This window comes from Thalassophryne amazonica, chromosome 3 (genome assembly GCF_902500255.1).
Source record: "Thalassophryne amazonica chromosome 3, fThaAma1.1, whole genome shotgun sequence".
Classification (NCBI taxonomy): domain Eukaryota; kingdom Metazoa; phylum Chordata; class Actinopteri; order Batrachoidiformes; family Batrachoididae; genus Thalassophryne; species Thalassophryne amazonica.
In genome coordinates, this window is record NC_047105.1 from 141,591,802 (window position 1) to 141,617,629 (window position 25,828).

General features: G+C 42.5%; 2 protein-coding genes across 2 annotated transcripts in view; both read left to right on the plus strand.

The window, feature by feature from the left end:
* The window catches only part of LOC117507665 (contactin-4-like), a 641,244-nt gene that overhangs the window by 543,496 nt on the left and 71,920 nt on the right, over positions 1 to 25,828 (plus strand). Inside the window, 1 exon segment of the mRNA XM_034167486.1 lies at positions 25,422 to 25,549. Within this exon segment, the coding sequence (XP_034023377.1) occupies positions 25,422 to 25,549 (128 nt within the window).
* LOC117507662 (myosin-9-like) lies at positions 3,716 to 4,748 on the plus strand. The gene has a single exon (XM_034167485.1). The coding sequence runs from the start codon at positions 4,220 to 4,222 to the stop codon at positions 4,706 to 4,708; it is 489 nt and encodes a 162-aa protein (XP_034023376.1). The 5' UTR covers positions 3,716 to 4,219; the 3' UTR covers positions 4,709 to 4,748.

Here is a 25,828-nt window from a genome sequence, read left to right on the forward strand (position 1 = left end):
AACTGTATAGATGTCAAAGGTTTCTGAAATAATCCTAAATGTGAAGCACTGCTGGAACCCTGCAGAAATCAGAAGGTTTTTGAAATAGTCCTAATCTTCAAAGGAAAGCACTGTTTTAACCATGTAGATGTCAACGCTTTCTGAAATAAGCATAATCCTGAATGTGAAGCACTGCTGGAACCCTGCAGAAACAAAAAGATGTCAGATAAATCAATGTTCCAGATTAACTCTTCAGACTTTCATCTCTCATGTCATTGTGTGTTGGGATCTGCGTGGACCCTGCAGATTGAACCCTGTCTCTGACGCGCAGCAGCTTGTGCTGTCGACATTTACAGAAGGTGCTGTCAGAAGGCTGCTCCACCCAGCAGCGGGCCCCAGTGTTATGATGAGCTCTGCTGCTCCTTATATGAAGCACACACACACATACACACACACACACACACTCACTCACCTGATTGGATGGCATTCAAGGAGCCTTTCAAAATTGACTATTTAGACCAGTGGTGTCCAAAGTATTCCAGAAAAGGGCCAAGAGGGCGCAGGTTTTCTTTGCAGCCACTGACTCCAGCAGGTGATTTCGCTGATGAACTCAGCCTGCTCAAAGGGAGTGAAAACACCTGCTCAAGTCTGTGGCTGCAAGGAAAACCTGCACCCTGTCAGCCCTTTCTGGAATAGTTTGGACACCACTGATTTAGACTAACAGTGTCTACTTCACTGCAAATGTTAGCTGCTGCACATTTGATGACACGCTGCAGAGAGCGGAACATCGCTTTGCTGCTCAGAGGGCAGGCAGTCTTTCGTGGGCTGGCGACCAAATTGGAGTCCTTAGGAATTAAGGACTCCAATTTGGTTTAATTTTGTGTCAGAATTTGTTCACATAACTATGAAAAACAAGCACAGCATCCGCCAGCAGAAAAGTGTGGCTGCGAGTGCCACACTTAGGAATGGAATGGTCTATTTGAAGAGTTTCAGTCAGGTTTTAGAATTCATCATAGTACAGAAACAGCATTAGTGAAGGTTACAAATGATCTTCTTATGGCCTCAGACAGTGGACTCATCTCTGTGCTTGTTCTGTTAGACCTCAGTGCTGCTTTTGATACTGTTGACCATAAAATTTTATTACAGAGATTAGAGCATGCCATAGGTATTAAAGGCACTGCGCTGCGGTGGTTTGAATCATATTTATCTAATAGATTACAATTTGTTCATGTAAATGGGGAATCTTCTTCACAGACTAAGGTTAATTATGGAGTTCCACAAGGTTCTGTGCTAGGACCAATTTTATTCACTTTATACATGCTTCCCTTAGGCAGTATTATTAGACAGCGTTGCTTAAATTTTCATTGTTACGCAGATGATACCCAGCTTTATCTATCCATGAAGCCAGAGGACACACACCAATTAGCTAAACTGCAGGATTGTCTTACAGACATAAAGACATGGATGACCTCTAATTTCCTGCTTTTAAACTCAGATAAAACTGAAGTTATTGTACTTGGCCCCACAAATCTTAGAAACATGGTGTCTAACCAGATCCTTATTCTGGATGGCATTACCCTGACCTCTAGTAATACTGTGAGAAATCTTTGAGTTATTTGATCAGGATATGTCATTCAATGCGCATATTAAACAAATATGTAGGACTGCTTTTTTGCATTTACGCAATATCTCTAAAATCAGAAAGGTCTTGTCTCAGAGTGATGCTGAAAAACTAATTCATGCATTTATTTCCTCTAGGCTGGACTATTGTAATTCATTATTATCAGGTTGTCCTAAAAGTTCCCTGAAAAGCCTGCAGCTAGAGTACTAATGGGGACTAGAAGGAGACAGCATATCTCACCCATATTGGCCTCTCTTCATTGGCTTCCTGTTAATTCTAGAATAGAATTTAAAATTCTTCTTCTTACTTATAAGGTTTTGAATAATCAGGTCCCATCTTATCTTAGGGACCTCGTAGTACCATATCACCCCAATAGAGCGCTTCGCTCTCAGACTGCAGGCTTACTTGTAGTTCCTAGGGTTTGTAAGAGTAGAATGGGAGGCAGAGCCTTCAGCTTTCAGGCTCCTCTCCTGTGGAACCAGCTCCCAATTCAGATCAGGGAGACAGACACCCTCTCTACTTTTAAGATTAGGCTTAAAACTTTCCTTTTTGCTAAAGCTTATAGTTAGGGCTGGATCAGGTGACCCTGAACCATCCCTTAGTTATGCTGCTATAGACGTAGACTGCTGGGGGGTTCCCATGATGCATTGAGTGTTTCTTTCTCTTTTTGCTCTGTATGCACCACTCTGCATTTAATCATTAGTGATTGATCTCTGCTCCCCTCCACAGCATGTCTTTTTCCTGGTTCTCTCCCTCAGCCCCAACCAGTCCCAGCAGAAGACTGCCCCTCCCTGAGCCTGGTTCTGCTGGAGGTTTCTTCCTGTTAAAAGGGAGTTTTTCCTTCCCACTGTCGCCAAGTGCTTGCTCACAGGGGGTCGTTTTGACCGTTGGGGTTTTTCTGTAATTATTGTATGGCTTTGCCTTACAATATAAAGCGCCTTGGGGCAACTGTTTGTTGTGATTTGGCGCTATATAAATAAAATTGATTGATTGATTGAATACAGACCTGTGACATGCACTCCATCAGCTCCACCTACACACGTACAACGTTCAGCATTCACTCTCTCACTCACTCACTGGTCAAATAAACAGACAGACTTGGAAGGTGAGAACAGTGAGTGACGTCTCCTTTCCTCTCATTGGTCACAACTTGATGAAAGTTCAGTCCCAACAACACTAAGTCAGAAAAAACTGCCTTTAAAGGCACCATGGAATATTACAGTCACCACTACACACATTAAATTAAACGGTAAATGCTGCATTTATATACCGCTTTTCTATTTGCATCAGACGCTCAAAGCGCTTTACATATCAGTGCCAGGCTGCTGCCATGCAAGGTGCCCACTACACACCAGGAGCAACTAGGGGATTAAGGACCTTGCTCAAGAGCCCTTAGTGATTTTCTGGTCAGGCTGGAATTTGGACAGAGGATCCTCTGGTCTCAAGCCCAATGCTTTAACCACTGGACCTGTACTGTTACACAGAGAGATGCGTATGCAGAAAAGACTGTTTGTATTATTTAATTCCGCTGCTGCCCCCTAGTGACCGGATGCGAGTAGGGTTTAGTTTCTCCTTCTTCTTCTTCTCTCAAAAAAAGGTCAGTCAGACTAACATAGCCATTCCACAGTGTGGTTCAAACACAGTTTCATCCGTGTTCTTTAAGCCTTGGAGCATCTTTGTCCGTAAGTTAGCAAAAGTTATGGTGTTGTAACGTTACTTTGATTAGAAATATTTGTTTTTCTGTGTTGGCAATTTATGAACGTTGTCATATTAGTTGCAAATTACATGAGCAGGTTGCTAGCTTTCTGCTAGCTCCAAGTGAATGCTATGCTATTACAATTAAAATGCATTGAGGTAAACACGTTCCTATTACCTGCGTGAACAGAAATGCAGACCTATAAGTTAAAATGCTACATCTTGGTTAAATTTGTATGCACTTTATACATTTTCATTTAATTCATGTATTTAATTTGAATGTTGAATGCATTCACAAGGTGTCCATTGACACACGTTGTTTATTTTTCAGTTTTACATAAAAAATGAAGGCATCTTCAACAGCCTGAGGTCTTTTTTGTTCGCTATCTGTCTAGCATAGTCCAGCACATCTCTGATCAAGACAAGGACATGTTTACAGAGACCATGGAGGCAATGCAGATCATGGGTATCCCAAATGAAGAGCAGATGGGAATGCTGAAGGTGGTATCCTCTGTGCTTCAGCTTGGAAACATGAGCTTCAAGAAGGAACGCCACACAGACCAGGCGTCTATGCCTGATAATACAGCTGCTCAAAGGTGTGCCATCATATTTGAATGAATGTGACAGACTTCACCAAGGCCATTCTGTCACCCAGAATCAAGGTCGGCAGAGACTATGTTTAAAAGGCTCAAACCCAAGAACAAGCTGAGTTTGCTGTTGAAGCCCTGGCCAAAGCTACATATGAAAGAATGTTCCGGTGGCTGGTCATGAGGATTAACAAAGCCCTTGACAAGACCAAGACGCAGGGAGCTTCTTTCATCGGCATCCTGGATATTGCAGACTTTGAGATTTTTGCTCAACTCTTTTGAGCAGCTGTGTATTAACTACACCAATGAAAAACTGCAGCAGCTCTTCAAACACACCATGTTCATCCTGGAGCAGGAGGAGTATCAGAGAGAGGGCACTGAGTGGAGCTTTATTGACTTTGGTCTTGACTTGCAGCCCTACATTGACCTCATCGAGAAACCCCCTGGTCCTCCTGGTATTCTTGCACTGCTGGATGAGGAGTGCTGGTTTCCTAAAGCCACAGACAAAAGCTTTGTGGAAAAGGTCCTCCAAGAACAGGGCAACCACGCAAAGTTCCTCAAGCCCAAGAAACTAAAAGACGAGGCAGACTTCTGTATCATCCATTATGCTGGCAAGGTAGACAACAAGGCAGACGCGTGGCTGATGAAGAACATGGACCCATTAAACGATAATGTGGCTACACTGCTCAATCAGTCCGCTGACAAGTTTGTTTCTGAGCTCTGGAAGGATGTGGACCGCATTGTGGGTCTGGATAAGGTCACTGGTATGTCCGAGATGCCCGGTGCATTTAAGACCCACAAGGGCATGTTCCAAACAGTGGGCTAGCTGTACAAAGAGCAGCTGTCCAAGCTCATGGCCACACTGAAGAGCACAAACCCCAACTTTGTTCGCTGCATTATCCCGAATCATGAGAAAAAGGTAAACTTGACCCTCATCTGGTTCTGGACCAGCTGCGATGCAATGGTGTTCTTGAACGTATCCGTATTTGCAGACAAGGCTTTCCCAAACGAATTGTCTTCCAAGTGTTCAGACAAAGAAACTAAACCCTACTCGCATCCGGTCACTAGGGGGCAGCAGCAGAATTAAACAGAATACAAACAGTCTTTTCTGCATACGCATCTCTCTGTGTAACAGTATAGGACCATCCCCTAAATTAAAATAAAATTCAAATAAACTTTTCTTCTATTAGTTTACTGGCAGATTATGTATCCTTTGGCTCATTACTGCCACCTACAGGATAAAATCATGCAATCTGATTTGTTTATCTCCTGATGTAAATACCAGAAAATATCACAAATGTAAGAAGGCAAAGTGTTACTTTAGCATTCATTAACTTCAAAAGAGAAGAAGACAGTGGACCAAAAGTAATTTACTAATTTTAGACGTTCTTACAACAAAGGAACACATGAAGCACTGCTTCACAAAGCCAACATTAGTCCTCAAATTTATCCTTAGTGTCCTCAGTTCCCAAATGCTTATTGAGTGTTGTTAGAAGGAAAGGTGATGTAACACAGTGGTAAACATACCACTGTCCCAGCTTTTTTGAAATGTGTTGCAGACATCCATTTCAAAATGAGCAAATATTTGCACAAAAACAATAAAGTTTATCAGTTTGAACATTAAATATCTTGTCTTTGTGGTGTATTCAATTGAATATAGGTTGAAGAGGATTTGCAGATCATTGTATTCTGTTTTTATTTACATTTTACACAACATCCCAACTTCATTGGTATTGGGGTTGTATTTGGATGTGGATGTGCGCTGCCTTCATGCACGCGTGAACGTCTGTCTGCCTGACACCTGTGTTTGCCTCTTTTAACACCTCTAGCTGGTGCAAAAAAGTCACTTTTTTCATTGGTGGAATTGGCATGACGTAAACAGTAAAAACCACCAGATGTCAATCAAAGAAGAGGGGGAAAAAAAGCCTCCAAGGGCCCAGTGCTGCCTCTGGTGGACAACATGAGGAAGTGTCAGGCCTGTTTTCTTCAGCACAGGACCTTTTCTTGGACAGGAATTGTTTTTCTAAGTGGTACATTTTAGTTTTTTGTGTATAATTAGGTCTATTGTTTTAATGCAGTATGTCAAAATGAAAGAAAAACTGTAAAGTCACACTGGTGAGGTTATGCTGGAAGAAATGACACCAAACAAGGCAAGGTAAACTGTTTTTTAAGGTAAATTATGAAGGTAAAACCAAATGTAGTCAAAAACACTGAGTTCTACCCAGGACTCCAGAGGGATAAACAGTGGAATTCATGTAGAGGAGATGATGGGGTCAATTCTAGTCTGAGGCTGAGTTAAGATCAAGATTTTCTTTTTATTCACCTCTTTTTGCTCTGTATGCACCACTCTGCTTTTAATCATTAGTGATTGATCTCTGCTGTCTTCCACAGCATGTCTTTTTCCTGATTCTCTCCCCTCAGCCCCATCCAGTCCCAGCAGAAGACTGCCCCTCCCTGAGCCTGCTTCTGCTGGAGGTTTCTTCCTGTTAAAAGGGAGTTTTCCTTCCCACCCCCACACACTCGCCAAGTGCTTGCTCATAGGGGGTCGTTTTGACCATTGGGGTTTTTCTGTAATTATTGTATGGCTTTTGCCTTACAATATAAAGCGCCTTGGGGTGACTGTTTGTTGTGATTTGGCGCTACATAAATCAGATTGATTTGATTTGAAGTAGAACGAGACTTGGAAAGTGAAGTGGTCTCCAGCAGTCTAGAGTCCAACATAGGATTTGAGTACTACATCACTACTATTATGTAACAAGTTCAAAGACCTCTGAGAACCAGCCCTTGGTGCTGTTCCTGTTTGGGCTGTTTTTAGACCTAAATGACATGATCCGACAGAATTATGGTTCTCCGACACAGTTTCACATAAAGTTTCAGGTCAGGTCTGCAAGCATGTGCTGGTACCATGCATCATGTCATTCACCACACGATGGAACTGCCTTGGATCCTGGTCCATGCCTGCCTCTCAAAAGTAACCATCCATCAGCTAAGTGAAATGTGGGTGTCCCCTCGGTCTCCTCCAGTGGATGGCTGTACAGCTCGGTACTCAGTTGTGCCACTGGTTCAGTACCAAGCAGAGTACAATGGCAGGAGGTTCTGAAAGCCATGGCAGACACAGTGCTGCTCTACAGTATTTGTACTTTACCTTCTGACACCTTAAACATATTTCTTTGAGTGTAAAAAAAAAAAAGTCCAAGAGATGTTTTTCACCTCCAGCCAGAAGTCAACAACTCTGGTTTTTGGACTCATATGTCCTTACTTGACTAAATGTTGTCAGTTGTAAGTGGACACTCTGTGACATGATTCAGTCAAACCTCATCTGCTGTGCCTTGACACCTTTCTTCAGTGTGGCCAGCTGAAGTCAATGGAGCTTTGAAGGTGTTTTTTTTTGTTGTGGAATTAACTATGGCATTTAGAATCTATTAGGCACCACTTTGAGTTTTAAATCACTTAAAAATGAGTCTTCTCTTCTCATAGCTCCATGCATTAATACTGCAATCGTTTGCTGCGGCTAATGATGCGTGTGATAAGGTGAGAGTCACTAGCACTGCTGTGGCTTCAGCAGAAATCAATATCAATTACACCTTTGCTGCACAACTGTCAGAAGTGAATGTCCATGTATCACCCAGTCATCAAGTTAACAGAGAATTCCAACATTGTGGTCTCAAAGTTGTTAAATCAGAATGCACATGAATTCATTCATGATGCTCCCAGAGCCAGATACTGGAGATGGAGCACCAACGTTGCATGGATCTCAGCAGGTTTTAGGTTCCTGGGTCTGTGCTGCACTACTGGGCATGATTTATGCTGCTGCCAAGGCAACGCACTGCAGGGGACCTTTCCAGAGAACCCCCTCCCAACTCTGACGCCTCAGGCTTTTTAATGCAGTCAACAGCATAGATCAACCATTGAACTTTGGTCCCAGCTCATGCTGCACCTCAGAGGATGTGGTGACCTTCCTCTTTGGCCGCATGTTCTTCACACTACAGCCTCTGGACTCCAGCAGCGTTTTAAACATGGATGATTTGATACAGTTGTCCACCCCGGACTTCTGCAACAACTCTGAGCAGTGTCAGATCCAGAAGATCACAGATGACACAGCCATTGTTGGATGCATCAGGGATGACAGAGAGGAGGAGTATAGGAGCCTAGTGAGGGACTTTGCTGTGTGGTGCCACACAAACCATCTACAGCTTAACACCTCAAAGACAAAGGAGCTGGTCATTGACTTTGGGAAGTCCAGACCAAGTCTGTGACCAGTTCTGATTGAAGGAGCTGAGGTGGAGGCTTTGGATGCCTACAAGTACTTTGGGATGTGGCTGGATAGCAAACTGGACTGGACAACCCACACCAACCACCTGTACAGGAAGGGGCAGAGCAGGCTGGACTTCCTAAGGAGGCTGTGGTTGTTTAACATCTGCAGGAAACTCTTGTGGATGTTCTACCAGTCAGTCGTAGCCAGCATCCTCTTTTACACCGTGGTGTGTTGGGGGGCAGCACATCCAAGAAGGACACATCTAGGCTGGACAAACTGATCAGGTGGGCTGGCTCTGTGGTTGGCATGAAGCTGGACTCAGTGGTGATGGCGGCAGAGAAGAGAACACTGGACAAACTGCTGGACATTATGGATGAGGCCAGTCACCCTCTGCACACCGTCATCAGCAACCAGAGGAACCTCTTCAGCCACAGACTGCTCCTTCGCAAGTACAGGACCAACAGACTGAAAAACACATTTGTCCCTCAGACCATCAGACTGTACAACTCCTCACTCGGGAGGAAGAGGCGTAACAGGAAGACAGAGGACGGGAAGGAGAGGAGCAGTAGTAGCCAGTAAACCAGTAGTGAGCAGTATGACTGGTAGTTATATTTGTGTATTTATATTTATATTTGCAAATTGTTTTTTTTTAACTTTCACTTTTGATACTCTGTGTGCTTCTTATCCTGTATGCTGTTATACAATGCTGCAGGAACCTCAGTTTCTCTGAGGGAGTCTTCCCAAGGCATGAACAAAGTTCAGTCTAATCTAATCTAGTTATGGTTAGGTACATCACTCACTGGCAGGAAAGTGAAAAATGTGGAAATAGTAACACAGACCCGTTGCACCTCACGTGTAAGTTTAAAGCAGTGAGCAGACAGAAAGCAGTATCAAACATATGTAGTACTCTGTTCACAGCTTTTCATTTGCTTGAAGTATTTAGTTATTTGCAAGAGAAAAGCTGCAGGAATGAGTTGTGCAAGCTGTGTAATAAGTTTGTGTATTGAAGGACTAACTGAGACTAATGATTTGGTGAAATCACCCTAAGCTTGTGATGAGCTCTTCCTGTGGTCTCATGCCTGAGTAATTTCACTGATAGAATCTTAATCCCAATTTTCACAAGCTTGTTTTATTTACCCTGTTAATTAAGTAGAGATGCGGAAAGCTGACACCCTGCAGTCACATTGCCGTTTTAGCCTTATCATCCTGGGGCCTCATTCATCAAACTGTGTGCAGAAAAGGTTCTGCTGTTGCACAAAGAAACTTTAGCGTGTGTAAGTACAAAATTACTTTTATTTATTTATTTATTTGGTTTTAAATCCATATTTTTCCAAGATGTGCATGCTGGTCATGCTCAGTAAGTATCAGGTGTTGATAAATCCCACATCTTCTAAAGCACATGCTTGTGGACACTCGTGGTCAGTAACACCCTCAGTTAGGCATATATTAACAAAACTCCATCTCTTTAAAAACTGTGTGCTGCTTGTGTTCCTCACCAGAATAACGAGAGAGTAAAGAAAAGAAGCTTTTGTGAAACGGAGATTGAGGTGCTTGTGTGTGGTGACCAGTGTTGCCACAGTTACTTTGAAAAAGTAATCCAATTACTGATTACTTCTTGAAAAAGTAACTTAGTTACTTTACTGATTACTCAATTGTAAAAGTAACTAAGTTAGATTACTAGTTACTTTTTTAGTTACTTTCCCCAGCTGCCGACAACAACCTCAACATGACAATGATACCTGTTTTGCCCAAACTCACTTTATAGTCACCCTTTCTTGACTTCAATGAAAAGAAATACTTGTTTTATAAAAAGTAAAATAATCTTTCTTGACCTCATATTTAACTGTTGACAGCACTGTAACAGTAAAACTTGCAATTTCAAACCTACATTGTTTATAAATGTAACTTAAATTCTTTCTTACATTTTTTTCTAACATTTAAATTCTCTCTAAACATTTTACTTGTCGAAATTATTATTATTATAAGTAGTATTAGTAGTTGTAGTAAAAAAAAAAGGCTTCAAAACGGGACCTTTAATCTAGGGGTGTTGTGGGGGGGGGGTGCACATCCCTGCCCCACGCCCCCATTCCATCTGGATTTGCCCCTGCTTTGGTGTTTGAGCACAAAGAATGGATAACATTTATGCAGAAAACATGACCAGATTTACAGGTAAGAAAGTTTTATTGTGTTTTCACATCATGTGGTCCTCAGAAAGAGAGTTTAGGTGCATTTGAGTGGAAAATAGTGTTAGTTGTTGACGCATCACGGTGGATCAGCTGTTTTTAACGACCAGATACGGAGCGGCTCAGCTCAGAATTCTAAATAAAGGAGGGAAAAAGCATAAAAATGTCTTTGTAAAGCTCAGTGCAGGTGTGCTGTTGTCGCTTTAAGAGGTGAGGACGAGTCGTAGCTGCTGCAGAAAACCGCGGATGAAAAGCTCACATCTCGCTTAAAGTGGGCAGTTCAGTCGAACCCCGACCCCGTGCCCACGGACCAAGTTTAATGCTGCTATTGACCCACAATGCAAAAATAATAGTAACGCACAGTGACTTGGAGAAGTAACTTTAATCTGATTACTGATTTGGAAAGATTAACGCGTTAAATTACTCGTTAGTAAAAAGTGGTCAGATTAGAGTTTATTAGCGGCATCACTGGTGGTAACAGCAGGAGGGTGATGAGAATAAATGCCACAAGTGTCAACACCAGGTGGCTTTGATGAGTCTATAAGTCATTTTATACTCAACTTTCATGCTGTCCATAGACTCATGGTGTCACGTGCTGTGTTTTAATTTAGACATCACAATGAGTTATTGACGAAATTTTAACCAGCTCTGATGCTTTAAGAAGCTCACTTCTTGATACGAGGTAACAGTGCTAACCACTAGAGTGCCTTAATTGAGAGAGTGGCATCAACTCAGAACATGGCGCCATGGCCGACAAGCGGTGGAGCAGCTTCTCTTTCCATGACAAAAACTAACTAACAGTGAAATGTGCCGTTCATTTTTAAATTGGACGCTGTCGGTATGTCCTCTGACTAGCACAGGAATTGTGAAAAGACGTGGACATCAGCACTTTTCCGGCACATTGAGACAGACGTGCGGAGGAGTTCCGCGCGTCGTGGTGCAGCCGCTCGGCGCAAAGCAACGCCGTGATGAAGCCTCACGGGACATGTTCTGGCATGTCCAGCTCATGCACAATCACAATCGGATATTCACACGACTGGAAAGCAACCGGAATCCATCTGAAATCCACCTGAAAGCTGTCCTGGGAGACCAACACCGAGGTGGTTTTGTCCCACGTAATGAATGGAGCCGTGGCGCGTCCCTCTGCTTTTCTTTCCATGAAAAAACCTCCTGTAACGGTGGAATGTGCCGGAAAAAGTGCTGATGTCCACATCTTCTGCCTTTTTTGTGAAAGTCAGACAAGGTCCCGGATCAACAAAGCTTTCACGTTGGAAATGATCTGGTTGTCAGCCTGTCGATGGGGGCGCTCTCAGCAGTTGTGGGCCATCCTTAAAGCAGCAGTAACACCCCGTAATCTGTTTAATCCCCATAAAATTGTCCCTGAAAGCCATATTAATTTTTCAAATGGTGTCCACCTGGAGGTCTCTCACAGTTTCTGGAAAAAAATTGATGCAGCAAAGCTCTAAATCGTTCAGACATTTATTCGCAATAAAAAATAGACAAGAGGGGCGGACCACACCTCACTCAAAGCCTGCTCACAGGCGAATGACGCAACCAACAGGCGTGAAAAAACTCACGCATGCGCACGAGGGTTCAAGCTTGTCTGACGCAATCACACGATTCAAATCCATATGGTTTTTTAAAAAAATAATAAGGTCGGATACTTTTCTAACAGACCTCGTACATTGACAATAAAGGTCATTCTTCTTCATTTAAAATGGACTTTATCATTACTGCAAGAGCACTACGTGGAGCTTTTACAATTAGCTCCATCAAAGGAGTTTAAACGTTTTTTTGTGGTGTTGTTGCTGTTGTTCGTTTTATGTATCAAAACTAATATATTTTCAGATTTTGTACAAATGGGCTGCTCGGTGGCTTAGTGGTGAGCACTGTTGCCTCAAATCAAGAAAGTTGTGGGATCACTTCCCACCTGGTCCTTTCTGTGTGGAGTTTGTGTGGGTTCCCTCTGTGTGCTCAAGCTTCCTCCCACTCCAAAGACATGGCACTTAGGTGATTTGGAATCTTTAAATTTACTGTAGGTGTGCGTGTGACTGTGTTTCATGTCTATATGTGGCCCTCTGATAGACTGGCATCCTGTCCAGGGTGAACCCCACCTCTCACCCTGTGACTGTTGGTATCGGCTCCATCCCCTTGTGGCCATTAATGGGAGTAAGTCAGTATTGAAAATCAGTGTTTTGTACAAATTCTGCTCATGCCAGTAAAACCAGCTTAAATTCAAACTGCATTATGTTTGGTCGATTTGAGGACATCTTTGTTCATGCTTTATGTCTGTGGAAAAACAGAATATTGATCGATATATCTGTTTAATGGATTTTAGAATCATCAAATATCAAAATCAGTATCTCGTATTGTGATCAGGCATCAGTGAGTCAGTGTTTGCGCAGAAGAAGAGTGAAGAACGTTTCATTATTTGAGCAGCAGACTAACGCTGCCACCACACGTGCTACATTCTAGACCCACACTTTGTCTAGTGCTGACACTCTCAGCGCACGGTTTTCATTCACTTTCTGGGAGTCGTTATTTGAAACGTCACAGTTTCCACTCACCAATGAAGAATTTGTTGAACAGATCAAAGACAAAGCATCTGAATGAAACATAACAACAAAGCTTTCAAGTAGCTCCTGAATGCACTGGGAGCGAACAGAAAGCAGCGTGTGTGTATCTCTTAACAGCGTCTCAAAGACACAGTAAGGAAGGAACACAAGCCAGCTTTCACTTTGGACCGGGCTCTTTCCACTTCACAGCGCCGCTGATCGCCACCTCTGACTGATGTTTTTTTGTCTCTTTCATCTCGTCGCTGAGGAGGGAGGATCAGCACTGTCCAGCTCCTGTCCTCTGAGGCATCATCGCTTCCAAAATACACCTGTCCTTTTCAGATGGGCCGTGGCGCTGGGTTGCAAATAATCACCTCAAGTTGGAAGAGTTTTGCCGTGTCCATGAAAGTTGTGTGAAGAAATGATGAAAGGAGTGGCACTTGTGTTCATCTCACCTCTGAATTATTGATGCCTGCCCCCGCGCTGCCTCCTCTCGGGATGGAGGTGGGTAATGGGCAGATCGTGAGGACACACGCTCTGTTCTGTAGAGCTGCAGAGGAAAGGCAAGAGCACAACTGAAACGTGTTAATAGTAAAGCGTGCATCTCTTATTCAGCAGCGCTGCGCTGTGGCTCATTTCTTTTGCGTGTGTGTTTGACCTCCGCCGCTCTTCTAGTACGTGCAGTTCGAAGTGATGATCACTTATGCAGACATTCAGTCGTCTTCTTTTTCTGGAATGTCAGTGAAAGGAAAATGCCACCACATTCGTCACAGAAAGTGAGAGGAGGTAGATAATGTGGTGAAAGGACAGGGACAGCAGCACATCCACAAGAGGGAAAAGAGGACCTGACTTTCCATATCAGACATAAACTAAATTTCTCCTCTCTGAAACATGTCTACAGACCTGTGGAGGATATGTATGGAGTTAAGTTTGCCTCATTAAGACCTGCAAATGCGCAGAGGGTGATTAACAAATAGTTCTTGATTTGCACGTGTTCTGGGATCCACAAATACAAATTTCCAATTTGTAACTTGTGTGTTGGTTTTTACAAATAAATGTGTATTTGTAAATCTATCTTTTTTTTTTTATTTGTTTAAAAAAAAAGGCATTTGTGAAACTGAAAATTCTGTTTGTGAAGTGTGATTCAACATTTGTGGATCACTGAAACATCTGCTCATAAACAAAACTAATTCCAGACAGTTTATCAATATTAATGGCAACTCTAATTTTTTCAAAGTGAAAATGTCACACATATCTTTTAAAGTAACGCGCTAAATCTGAAGCTTTGCGCGTTAACTGACACATGTACCAACACACATTCTGAGTTTCTGCCAGATCACACCTCCCCCCCATCAAAATGCCTAGAACAACACTGCCATCTACTGGGTGGGAGTGTGAATAGTAACCTACGTATTTGTGAGCCTCTAAGCAGCTTTGTGCTCAGAATGTCTCAATATTGCGTAACTGAGCAAAATGACGAATGCTCCCTCAGCCCCAACCAGTCCCAGCAGAAGACTGCCCCTCCCTGAGCCTGGTTCTGCTGGAGGTTTCTTCCTGTTAAAAGGGAGTTTTTCCTTCCCACTGTAGCCAAGTGCTTGCTCACAGGGGGTCGTTTTGACCGTTGGGGTTTTACATAATTATTGTATGGCCTTGCCTTACAATATAAAGCGCCTTGGGGCAACTGTTTGTTGTGATTTGGCGCTATATAAAAAAATTGATTGATTGATTGATTGATTGATCGGTGATCCACAAATGCTGAGTCACACTTAACAAACAGAATTTTCAGTTTCACAAATGCCTTTTGTTACAAATGAAAACATTCTTTATTAACAAATACACATTTGCAGGTATTAATGAGACAAATTTAACTCCATAGTCAGTAATGGTCATTGATCACGTGTTTTAATGTCAAAATCTCATGGAATTGGCACATGATTGCCAAAAATCCAATGCAGAGTGTTTCTGCTCTCAAAGGACACAGTTATCATGCACCTCATACATGGCAGCTTCAGGACGCGACCACAGTATGTGCACATTACCTTCATCACAGCACTGTAGTTCCTGCTGTGGAAAAGCCCTCAGAGAAGATGTCCGTCTTAGTCCATAGCTTGGTGATCAGTCTCATTAAATGTACGCTGCACAGTACACCGACGGTCACTGCTCATATTTCTGTTTTGTTTTTTGAGTTATTGTGTTTTGAGTGTGGCTATGCAGGAATTTCACAATAAAATCCCCATTTTGTGCTTGTTCAGTTTTCAGAGAAGAGAATCAGACAGAAATATGGAAATGAGAACAACGTTGTGAGTTTGTCTATAACACCAAATCAAAGTTGGAATGTATGTAATATGCAAATTAAAAACTGACAAACAAAACTAACACACTGTGATTCCCACATTTACTTTGATTTGTGTTTCATTGCATACAGTATGAGACCAAGTCATTTCATGTTCTGTTTGGTTATCTTCAGTCCATTTGTTAATACACATCCATTCCTAAGGTCCCCTTCACACATAGTGTGAATACAACTCCAGGGCAACTCACGGCGGTAGAGCTCGAAACATCGCGCCGATGGGCAGGCATGCATGATACTGGTGCAACGGTTCATGCACAAGGGAACACAGTGTGAGCAGCTGCTGTGAAGGAAAAATAAGTACAAGGTCTATTAGAAAAGTATCCGACCTTATTATTTTTTTCAAAAACCATATGGATTTGAATCACGTGTGATTACATCAGACATGCTTGAACCCTCGTGGGCATGCAAGAGTTTTTTCACGCCTGTCGGTTACGTCATTCACCTGTGGGCAGTCTTTGAGTGAGGAGTCGCCCACCCTCTCGTTTTTTGTCATTGTTTAGGAATGGCTCAGAGACTGCTGCTTTGTTTGATCAAATTTTTTTCAAAACTGTAAGGCACAACTGAGTGGACACCATTCGATAAATTCAGCTGGTTTTCGGTAAAAATTTTAACGGCTGATGAGAGATTTTGGTGTGTAAGTGTCGCTTTAAGGACGGTCCACGGCGCCTGATGGCGATCTGCGCTACGAGGCGGCGTCGTTTCGCTGTTTCAAGCTGAAAACTTCCACATTTCAGGCTCTGTTCACCCAGGTCGTCGTCAGAGAACAGAGAAGTTTCAGAAGAAGTCGGCATGAGGAGTTTATGCGGACATTCCACTGTTAAAGGAGATTTTGTAATGAAAGAACGTGCGGGCAGATTCGCATGTCGGGCCGGACCCGACTGCGGGGGGTCGCCACAGGAAAAACACCTCTGTTGGAAACCTTAACGGGCAAGTTGGAACATGCCCAAGCTGTTAAACAATTTCTCAGATACTCACTTGTTGAAAGCCATCAAAAGCCACCTGAATTTTACAAATGGTTTTCAACACGGAGGTGTTTTTCCTGTCGCGGCACAGACGGATTTGCGTCGTCGTCACGGAATCGACTCGGCGAATTTGCCCGCACGTTCTTTCATTAAAAAATCTCCTTTAACAGTGGAATGTCCGCATAAACTCCTCATGCTGACTTCTTCTGAAACTTCTCTGTTCCCTGACGACGTCCTGGGTGAACAGAGCCTTAAATTAGGATGTTTTCAGCTCAAAACAGCCAGACGGACGCCACCTCTGACCGCACCGCGCCGATCCGCTTTGTGAGCTGTCCTTAAAGCGAAAGAAACTCCACAACCTCTCATCAGCCGTTAAACTTTTCACCGAGTACCAGCTGAATTTCTCGAATAGTGTCCACTCGGATATCCCTCACAGGTCCTGAAAAAATTTTGATAATGCAACGCATGCCGTCTCCAGCAGCGTCTCAGACAAAGGATTTCAGCCGAGAGGGCTGGACCAGTGCTCACTCAAAGCCTGCCCACAGGCGAATGACGTCACCGACACGCGTGAAAAAACTCACGCATGCGCACGAGGGTTCAAGCATGTCTGGTGTAATCGCACGTGATTCAAATCCATATGGTTTTTTTTTTTATAGAAAACTGCCGGTTAGTTTTCTAATAAACCTCGTAAACTAGAAGCACTCAGAGAGCGCAAACCTCCACCAAGGCCATGGGGTCACTGACGCCATAACATCTACACGCCGTGGAATCATTGAACCTAAAAACAATGATGTTTGCTCAGTAGTAAAAAAAAGTTTAATCTGCTGTGACTGGATAGCATGTATCCTTAGCGCTTGGCATCACAGTTTATTGCAACTTGCACCTTTCCCAGAAGCTACTGTCATCTGAGCACTGATATTGATATTGCATGTGCTTATAGACAAAAACAAATAAGAGACAAAATTAAATTTATTTTTCAATGAAACTGCAAATATATTAATTTTTTAACATTTATGAAACACTTCTCTAAACAAGGCCATAGGGTCACTGACCCTAAAGAGATTCTCTCCTTGGCACAGTGATCTATTTCTTTTTGTCTCTTTCTCTAAAATTGTATATAATAATCATTAGATTATTAATATATAAACAAAAATAAATTTAAGAAATATTACAATTTGAAAACAAATGCACCCGAACGTGATGACAGCAGCAACTGCTTAATGCTAACTTTTAACATTGAAAATGCCGTAGACATGCTAATGCGTTAGCATCGGGATCTGGATTGTGATCCGGATCACCACTAAAATTCAATCACTTGTTCCTCTTGTCATTTCCAACCACTTCACAAAATTTCATCAAAATCCATTCAAAACTTTTTGAGTTATCCTTCTGACAGACAAACAAACAAACGAGACCGAAAACATAACCTCCTTGGCGGAGGTAAAAATGTAAAAATAAAACAATGCATGGTACGACAGTTCCATGCAAGTGGAAACACAACAGCTTTTCACAGCAGCTGCGTGATTCAGAAGAATCCAAAGTTTGCAGCTGCACTGACCAGGCTTGGAGAAACATGAGACATACCAGAAGATCTGATCACACATAGCAAGAATGTGCAGGAACCAGCCCGTCACGGCAAATATTTCCATATTTGCACGCAGTTGGCAAGAAAACAGGCGTGGTCAGCCGTATCAGAACGCAGCTGGACTATCTCCTCCGCTCCTGCACGATGGTATCCAGAGAGCATGTGGACAACAGGTAGATGATACAGACTGCCGTCAGATGGCCACAAAAGGCACTGAAGACTGCCCAGTGTCTGGATGGCAAATATGGGACTGGAGTAGGAGGGAGTGCTGTGTTCCTCCCTTTGCACAGTCCCTGCCGGTATTGAACACCACAGTACAACCAATGTATGGACCAGACTCACACCACATGTGTCAAGGCTGTGTCTGATGCAGCCTTTCCAGTGAACTTTAATTTCTTTTTTGCTCACTTCAGGAGCACAACACAAGTCTGTACACCGTGATGTCAGTTGGATTATCACATGGGATTTAATTTTTGTGTGGTTATTTGCAGCACACAGCTGCCTGGTGCTGGCTTTTCACTACAGGCTGTGGTTTGGATCTTCTGCACTCTGCGCTGTCCTGGTTCCATGCTGGAGGTGAGTTTCATGTTTAATAATGTCATGTCCTGGTGATACAGTTCCACATCACACCTCCTATAGAGTAGATGGTGATCAGGTAATAATATGCATATTGCAGCCGTGAGGTCTGTTCAGCTCCGTGCCTGATGTGCGCTATGACGGATTACTGCACAAGAAACCACGAAGAGGCACAGCGGCACACGTTACTTTTGGTTTGATTGTGCGCTGTTCACACCCACTGTACATGATGACTGGGTGCCATATAACATTTCCTTTGCCCTCCCTGGCTTTGGTCCAGTGGACGTGGACATCTGTGGTACAACATGCCAGCAGGCTTTGCTGTGACCGATCAGTCTCAGAGCTCAGTCAACCATGATGAGATAATTTCAGATGCTGTTTTGACACTGTCAGAATATGTAGATTGCGATCAGATGATGCAAAAACTGCGCATAGACCATCTCGATGGGGCCAAGAGTGCTTTGAACATGTGCAACACAGTTGGGACAGCTGAGCGAATGGGACCAAATATGTAGACTGCTCAGAGACTACTGTCCATTGGTCTTCAGACCGCACCTCAGTACTTCCCGATTGTGGTCGGATGTGCCATTCTGACGCCATTTGGCCTCAGTCGGCGTATGTGTGATGGGGTATAAGATTTCACTTGTGCCACCTGTGGTGGTCCCAGAGTGACAAAAGGTCAATGAACTTTGATGCATTTGCATAAAAGAACTTTGAGCAACTCAACTTAACCCATCAAAGACTCCTGAGCTCAGAACACTTCCATCATGCAGAAGAAGTTCCTGTGAATTGTCACTGGGTATGGATGACCAATCAGGTGTGAATCTGAAAGATGCATATCACAAAACCAAATATTCCTGCTGTAAGGTTTGAACATGGATGCAAAGTGAAACATGACAAGCTGGAGCTGTTATGGTAGAGAGACATTCTTCCACAACAACTCATAAATATCCTTGATGAGCCAGTGGATTCCGATGTTGATTCTGATGATTCACATGAGGAATTCATTCTGCCAGACGTTCGGGGACAATCTGATAGAGACAGTACAGACAGTGAAGAGAACAGACCCCTACAGCTGTTATATTTTGATTCTGGTCCATTGTCATAAAACTGCTTTTGTCTTTCCATGTCTTTTGATTGGTTTTGTCTCAGATTGTGATATTCTAGAGAATTCATTAAAAGTTGTTCAAAACTTTCTGAGAAAGGTCAGTCATTTTGATATTTTAATTATCAGTAATGTAATTTAGCTTATCTAAAATTATATCAATTATTTGTTAGAAGACAGGTGAAGTATATTTTACCACATTATTGTTATATTCATGGGATTCATTAGAAGCTAAGCTTTCAAATGGAATTTCATTTGTATGCATGGCACATGAACCGCAGGAATGATTAAAAGTGTGCAGTCTGATATAGCACCATCACATTTGATGGTACCTCATATCAGCATATAGCATATCGCCATGTTCTTCCCAACTTATTAACATTTGATTTCATATTCAGGACATTCGAAGGCATCACAAAAATATAATCTCAAAGGTTGGGGGTGGAGGCCCACAGGGAGCTTCTGTAGCCCATTCCCTACTGCTCCAAAACAGAAAACAACAGATTTGAGTTTCTAGTATTTGGTCTGTCAGCAGTCAATTGGACCAAATATAAAATGACCCAGATTTTTACCTGTTCCTCCTTTTTCAAGACGTAGTTTTACTTTCTGAGGGCCAAATCTTGTTTTTAAAAAGGAAATGTTTTTATTTGGTAATTGTGCAAATAAAAGATTGAGTTCAACAGCCAGCTGTGCAGTGATCAGTGCAAACTGAGAAACATCAGCTTCTCGGATTATCAAGTGAGTCAATCACATCCCCACAATTCTCCCTAGAACATATAGGGAAAATCAACCCAGAATGCAATGGTTATCAAATGGTAAATGGTAAATGGACTGCATTTATATAGCACTTTTCCATCTGCATTAGACGCTCAAAGTGCTTTACAATTATGCCTCACATTCACCCCGATGTCAGGGTGCTGCCATACAAGGCGCTCACTACACACCGGGAACAATAAATCAAATCAAATCAATTTTATTTATATAGCGCCAAATCACAACAAACAGTTGCCCCAAGGTGCCTTATATTGTAAGGCAAGGCCAAACAATAATTACGGAAAAGCCCCAGCGGTCAAAATGACCCCCTGTGAGCAAGCGCTTGGCAACAGTGGGAAGGAAAAACTCCCTTTTAACAGGAAGAAACCTCCAGCAGAACCAGGCTCAGGGAGGGGCAGTCTTCTGCTGGGACTGGTTGGGGCTGAGGGAGAGAACCAGGAAAAAGACATGCTGTGGAGGGGAGCAGAGATCAATCACTAATGATTAAATGCAGAGTGGTGCATACAGAGCAAAAAGAGAAAGAAACACTCAATGCATCATGGGAACCCCCCAGCAGTCTATGTCTATAGCAGCATAACTAAGGGATGGGTCAGGGTCACCTGATCCAGCCCTAACTATAAGCTTTAGCAAAAAGGAAAGTTTTAAGCCTAATCTTAAAAGTAGAGAGGGTGTCTGTCTCCCTGATCTGAATTGGGAGCTGGTTCCACAGGAGAGGAGCCTGAAAGCTGAAGGCTCTGCCTCCCATTCTACTCTTACAAACCCTAGGAACTACAAGTAAGCCTGCAGTCTGAGAGCGAAGCGCTCTATTGGGGTGATATGGTACTATGAGGTCCCTAAGATAAGATGGGACCTGATTATTCAAAACCTTATAAGTAAGAAGAAGAATTTTAAATTCTATTCTAGAATTAACAGGAAGACAATGAAGAGAGGCCAATATGGGTGAGATATGCTCTCTCCTTCTAGTCCCCCTCAGTACTCTAGCTGCAGCATTTTGAATTAACTGAAGGCTTTTCAGGGAACTTTTAGGACAACCTGATAATAATGAATTACAATAGTCCAGCCTAGAGGAAATAAATGCATGAATTAGTTTTTCAGCATCACTCTGAGACAAGACCTTTCTAATTTTAGAGATATTGCGCAAATGCAAAAAAGCAGTCCTACATATTTGTTTAATATGCGCATTGAATGACATATCCTGATCAAAAATGACTCCAAGATTTCTCACAGTATTACTAGAGGTCAGGGTAATGCCATCCAGAGTAAGGATCTGGTTAGACACCATGTTTCTAAGATTTGTGGGGCCAAGTACAATAACTTCAGTTTTATCTGAATTTAAAAGCAGGAAATTAGAGGTCATCCATGTCTTTATGTCTGTAAGACAATCCTGCAGTTTAGCTAATTGGTGTGTGTCCTCTGGCTTCATGGATAGATAAAGCTGGGTATCATCTGCTTAACAATGAAAATTTAAGCAATACCGTCTAATAATACTGCCTAACGGAAACATGTATAAAGTGAATAAAATTGGTCCTAGCAGAGAACGTTGTGGAACTCCATAACCTTAGTCTGTGAAGAAGATTCCCCATTTACATGAACAAATTGTAATCCATTAGATAAATATGATTCAAACCACCGAGCGCAGTGCCTTTAATACCTATGGCATGCTCTAATCTCTGTAATAAAATTTTATTGTCAACAGTATCAAAAGCAACACTGAGGTCTAACAGGACAAGCACAGAGATGAGTCCACTGTCCGAGGCCATAAGAAGATCATTTGTAACCTTCACTAATGCTGTTTCTGTACTATGATGAATTCTAAAACCTGACTGAAACTCTTCAAATAGACCATTCCTCTGCAGATGATCAGTTAGCTGTTTTACAACTACCCTTTCAAGAATTTTTGAGAGAAATGGAAGGTTGGAGATTGGCCTATAATTAGCTAAGATAGCTGGGTCAAGTGATGGCTTTTTAAGTAATGGTTTAATTACTGCCACCTTAAAAGCCTGTGGTACATAGCCAACTAATCAAATCAAATCAATTTCATTTATATAGCGCCAAATCACAACAAACAGTTGCCCCAAGGCGCTTCATATTGCAAGGCAAAGCCACTAATAAAACTAATAAAGACAGATTGATCAAATTTAAGATCGAAGCATTAATTAATGGTAGGGCTTCCTTGAGCAGCCTGGTAGGAATGGGGTCTAATAGACATGTTGATGGTTTGGAGGAAGTAACTAATGAAAATAACTCAGACAGAACAATCGGAGAGAAAGAGTCTAACCAAATTCCGGCATCACTGAAAGCAGCCAAAGATAACGATACGTCTTTGGGATGGTTATGAGTAATTTTTTCTCTAATAGGGGATTAAAGGCCTTACCCTTGCCTTAGTGATTTTCCAGTCAGGTGGGGATTTGAACCCATGATCTTCTGGACTCAAGCCCAACACCTTAACCACTAGACCATCACCTCCCCCAGCAACATCTACTCTATCAACATCTGGGTTTTGTTAAGTCAGCAAAATCATTTCCTGTAGCATTAGAAGGACAACGATTTTCACTTTGCCACTTTATTTTTAAATGTTTGTGTTTGTTTTCTGTTAGTTTCATGTGTGTTAGCTAAAGGTCTGTCATCATGGAGGAGTGACAGTTTCAGGAATATGACAATTTCACAACTAAAAAAAAAAATTCTTGCTGTAAGTGCTGTCATAAAGCCCCGGTCACACGTCCCTAACAAAACGAAACAAGAAAACTGGACTTACGTTGACTTTCGGAAGAATCGTTTAACCACCTCACAGCTTCGTTTCTGTAGCTGGCGCTTCATCAGAATTTTCAAACTGTTGAAAAATGAGGGAATCCCAACGACAACATCAATTCATCCGTATTCCGTTTTGCTTTCTGTTTTGACGGTTCCTTATTATTTGTGTAGTTTCCGTGACATCACTCATCCATTTGACTGTTGTCCAACTTTGTCAAACAACCCAAGTCCAACGTCTTGCATGAACGTTGACGATATCTGAAGGGATCAATAACTAAAGCTCAGACAAGCTGAACGTGATGTCCTTGTATCGCTGATGACTCGTCCATGTGTGGGATGAAAAGCAACGTTTTCATACTGAAACAATAGTGGTAAGAACATTTTATAAACTACTTTAACGCACATTCCAACCGTTTGTGTCTGGCCTGCGTGTGCACACACGTTATTCTTGTGAAGACAAACAACAAGCTCCTTGGGGCAACTGTTTGTTGTGATTTGGCGCTATATAAGAAAAAAGATTGATTGATTGAACATCTCTCACCTGTTGTCAAGACAACCAAATCCCACCCCTGCACGTACTGTGGACACGAGGACAGGGCTGGCTGCGTTCGGTCTCATACCTGCTGTCGCTCACGTCATCCTGAATGCTTCTTTTGATTTTGGTTAAAGCGTTTTTCTCTCTGTAGTTTCGGTTTTGTTTTGTTCCTTGATTTGTGGGCGTTTTTGGTGATGGGAAAGGTGCAGGATCATTCATCCACCTTATCTCAACGATTTGTGACATTTTGACTTTTTCCCTTCATTCAGCTATCGCCGTGTGCCGTGTGACAAACAAATCAAATTCATTATAACTTAAAATCACTCAAAATCATCTTGTTTATTTCTGACATACGAATACAAACAAGCAAATAAACTCAACAATGGTGGGAGTGAAATGATAAACTTACAACCAACAACTGGAACCGGCTCTCCTTGTGCTGGCACTCCTTTATGGGTGCCTCTGGCATGGGCTGTGAACCAGCGAAGAGCATTCCAGAGTCTCCTGGACGATCAAGAGTTCCTTGTGTGTTCCTTCCCGTCTTCTGGCAACAATATTCACTCCATTGGTGGTTTAAATTGCACTCCTCCTAATCCATAGCTGTTCCAACAGAAATATTTTGGTCCACTAACAGCAGTTCCATCTGCTTTAACTGTTCTGCATTGATGTGCTTTGACCAAAAACGTGAGTTGTTGGTTAACAAAATTTTGTTCTTATGGTGCAGTAACTTTTTAAAAGTCATTTACCTTTTGTTGTATTTAGGGAACTTTACCCAACTGACTGTCTTCATCCGTGTGTATTTTGTGGAGGTTTTTCCTTTTTGCATCCTGTGACCAGCAAACAGAAGCAAACCATGAAGCGAAGTTGTGAAATATAACAGTAATATGTCATCTTAAACACAAAAATAAATAAACAGTGTGTTTGATACATCAGGGTCAGCTTTCTTTTTTCACACCACAGGTTACAAAGGAGGTGAAGATGGAAATGTGTTTGTTCGGCAGACCTTGTAAAAAAAATCAGGCAGAAACAAGTAGTGTGCCACTTATGGTGGGATGGAAGTTCCTATATGTGGTAGGGAAAATTGAGTAAAACCACAAATGCTCCTCAGATACATGTATTCCTGTGAAAAGTTGAGGACCATAAAAACAAATGCACGCTTTGGTGTGATTCTGCTGCTCTGTTTACTTAAAAATAAAAAATAAAAATCTGTCCGAATTTAGTCTTGAACGGTGAAAATAACATGGGTTCAGTTTTGAAATAGGATTGCAGGGATGTAAACTGGAGCCACCAGCAGAGCTCAGGAGAGGAGTTCTCTGTGTGCTCACCTCTGCACTTGTGCATGCTTCAGTCCACGGGCGCTTTGCGTCATGTGCTGTGCAAAAGAGCACCTGTGATGTTAACTGTGCCGTGTGCTTGAATGGCTTTGACTCCTATGACTCTGTTCAGAAGCAAATGGAGCGATTTAGTATCCACACGTCGTTTGTGTGCAGATTCAGCAGAGCACTGCGCATCATTAAAACACAACACTCTTTGATGGCTTGGTCTGCTGATGCTTTCTCACTCTACTTTATGGTTCAAGGCCAAAATGTCCATTTTTGCTTGTTATTTACCAAATGTCAACTTTTGTTCCGGCCCTTCTGACCTTTTTTAGGCGCTTGTGGTCATTGTCTAAAGGGCACAAAGCCACTTTGTTCTTAGATATCTGGAAGTCATGTGCAGAATTAATCAGCCCTAAAAATCAAACCCTCACAGGAACAGAATTTAACTGGATGCAGAAGAGAAATGTTCTCAGCTGTGCAAGAAATTGCTTTTGCTCATTTGTTGCTTTCATTTTTAAAATCTATGCTGCCTTTGTGTCACGTCTTCCATCAGTCACAATTGTCTTTTTGCTTTGTTCACCAACAGGGTTTCAGTTCTGGATAACGGGAACCTTCGCATATGGAATGCCACCAAGTTGGACGCAGGTCTTTACACGTGTGTGGCCAGAAACCTGTTTGGCGTGGCCAGCAGCACGGGCAGCGTCACGGTGAAAGGTAATTTCCCGCTTCCTTCTTGAATGTGCTCACCGCCTGCAGCGAGCGGTAACATCCTGGACGCCTTTTTTGTGAAGTGTGTTTTCAGTGCCAGCTACTTGATGTTTCAATCTCCTCTTCAAAGGCCAAGCTGAAGTGCTGGATTTCATGAATAAAAAAGCGGGGCCGCTGAGGAGAAGGCCGTTTGCTTTGAAGCACCAGCCTTGTCGTCTGTGCTCAGAGTCTTGAGGTGCAGAGTGGGTTTTTGTTCCTGGGTGTCATGGCTGCTGGAGAGACCGG

What these genes read in the sequence shown, in the direction of transcription:
- LOC117507662 (XM_034167485.1), top strand. Translation starts at nt 4,220, where the DNA reads ATGTTCATCCTGGAGCAGGAGGAGTATCAGAGAGAGGGCACTGAGTGG.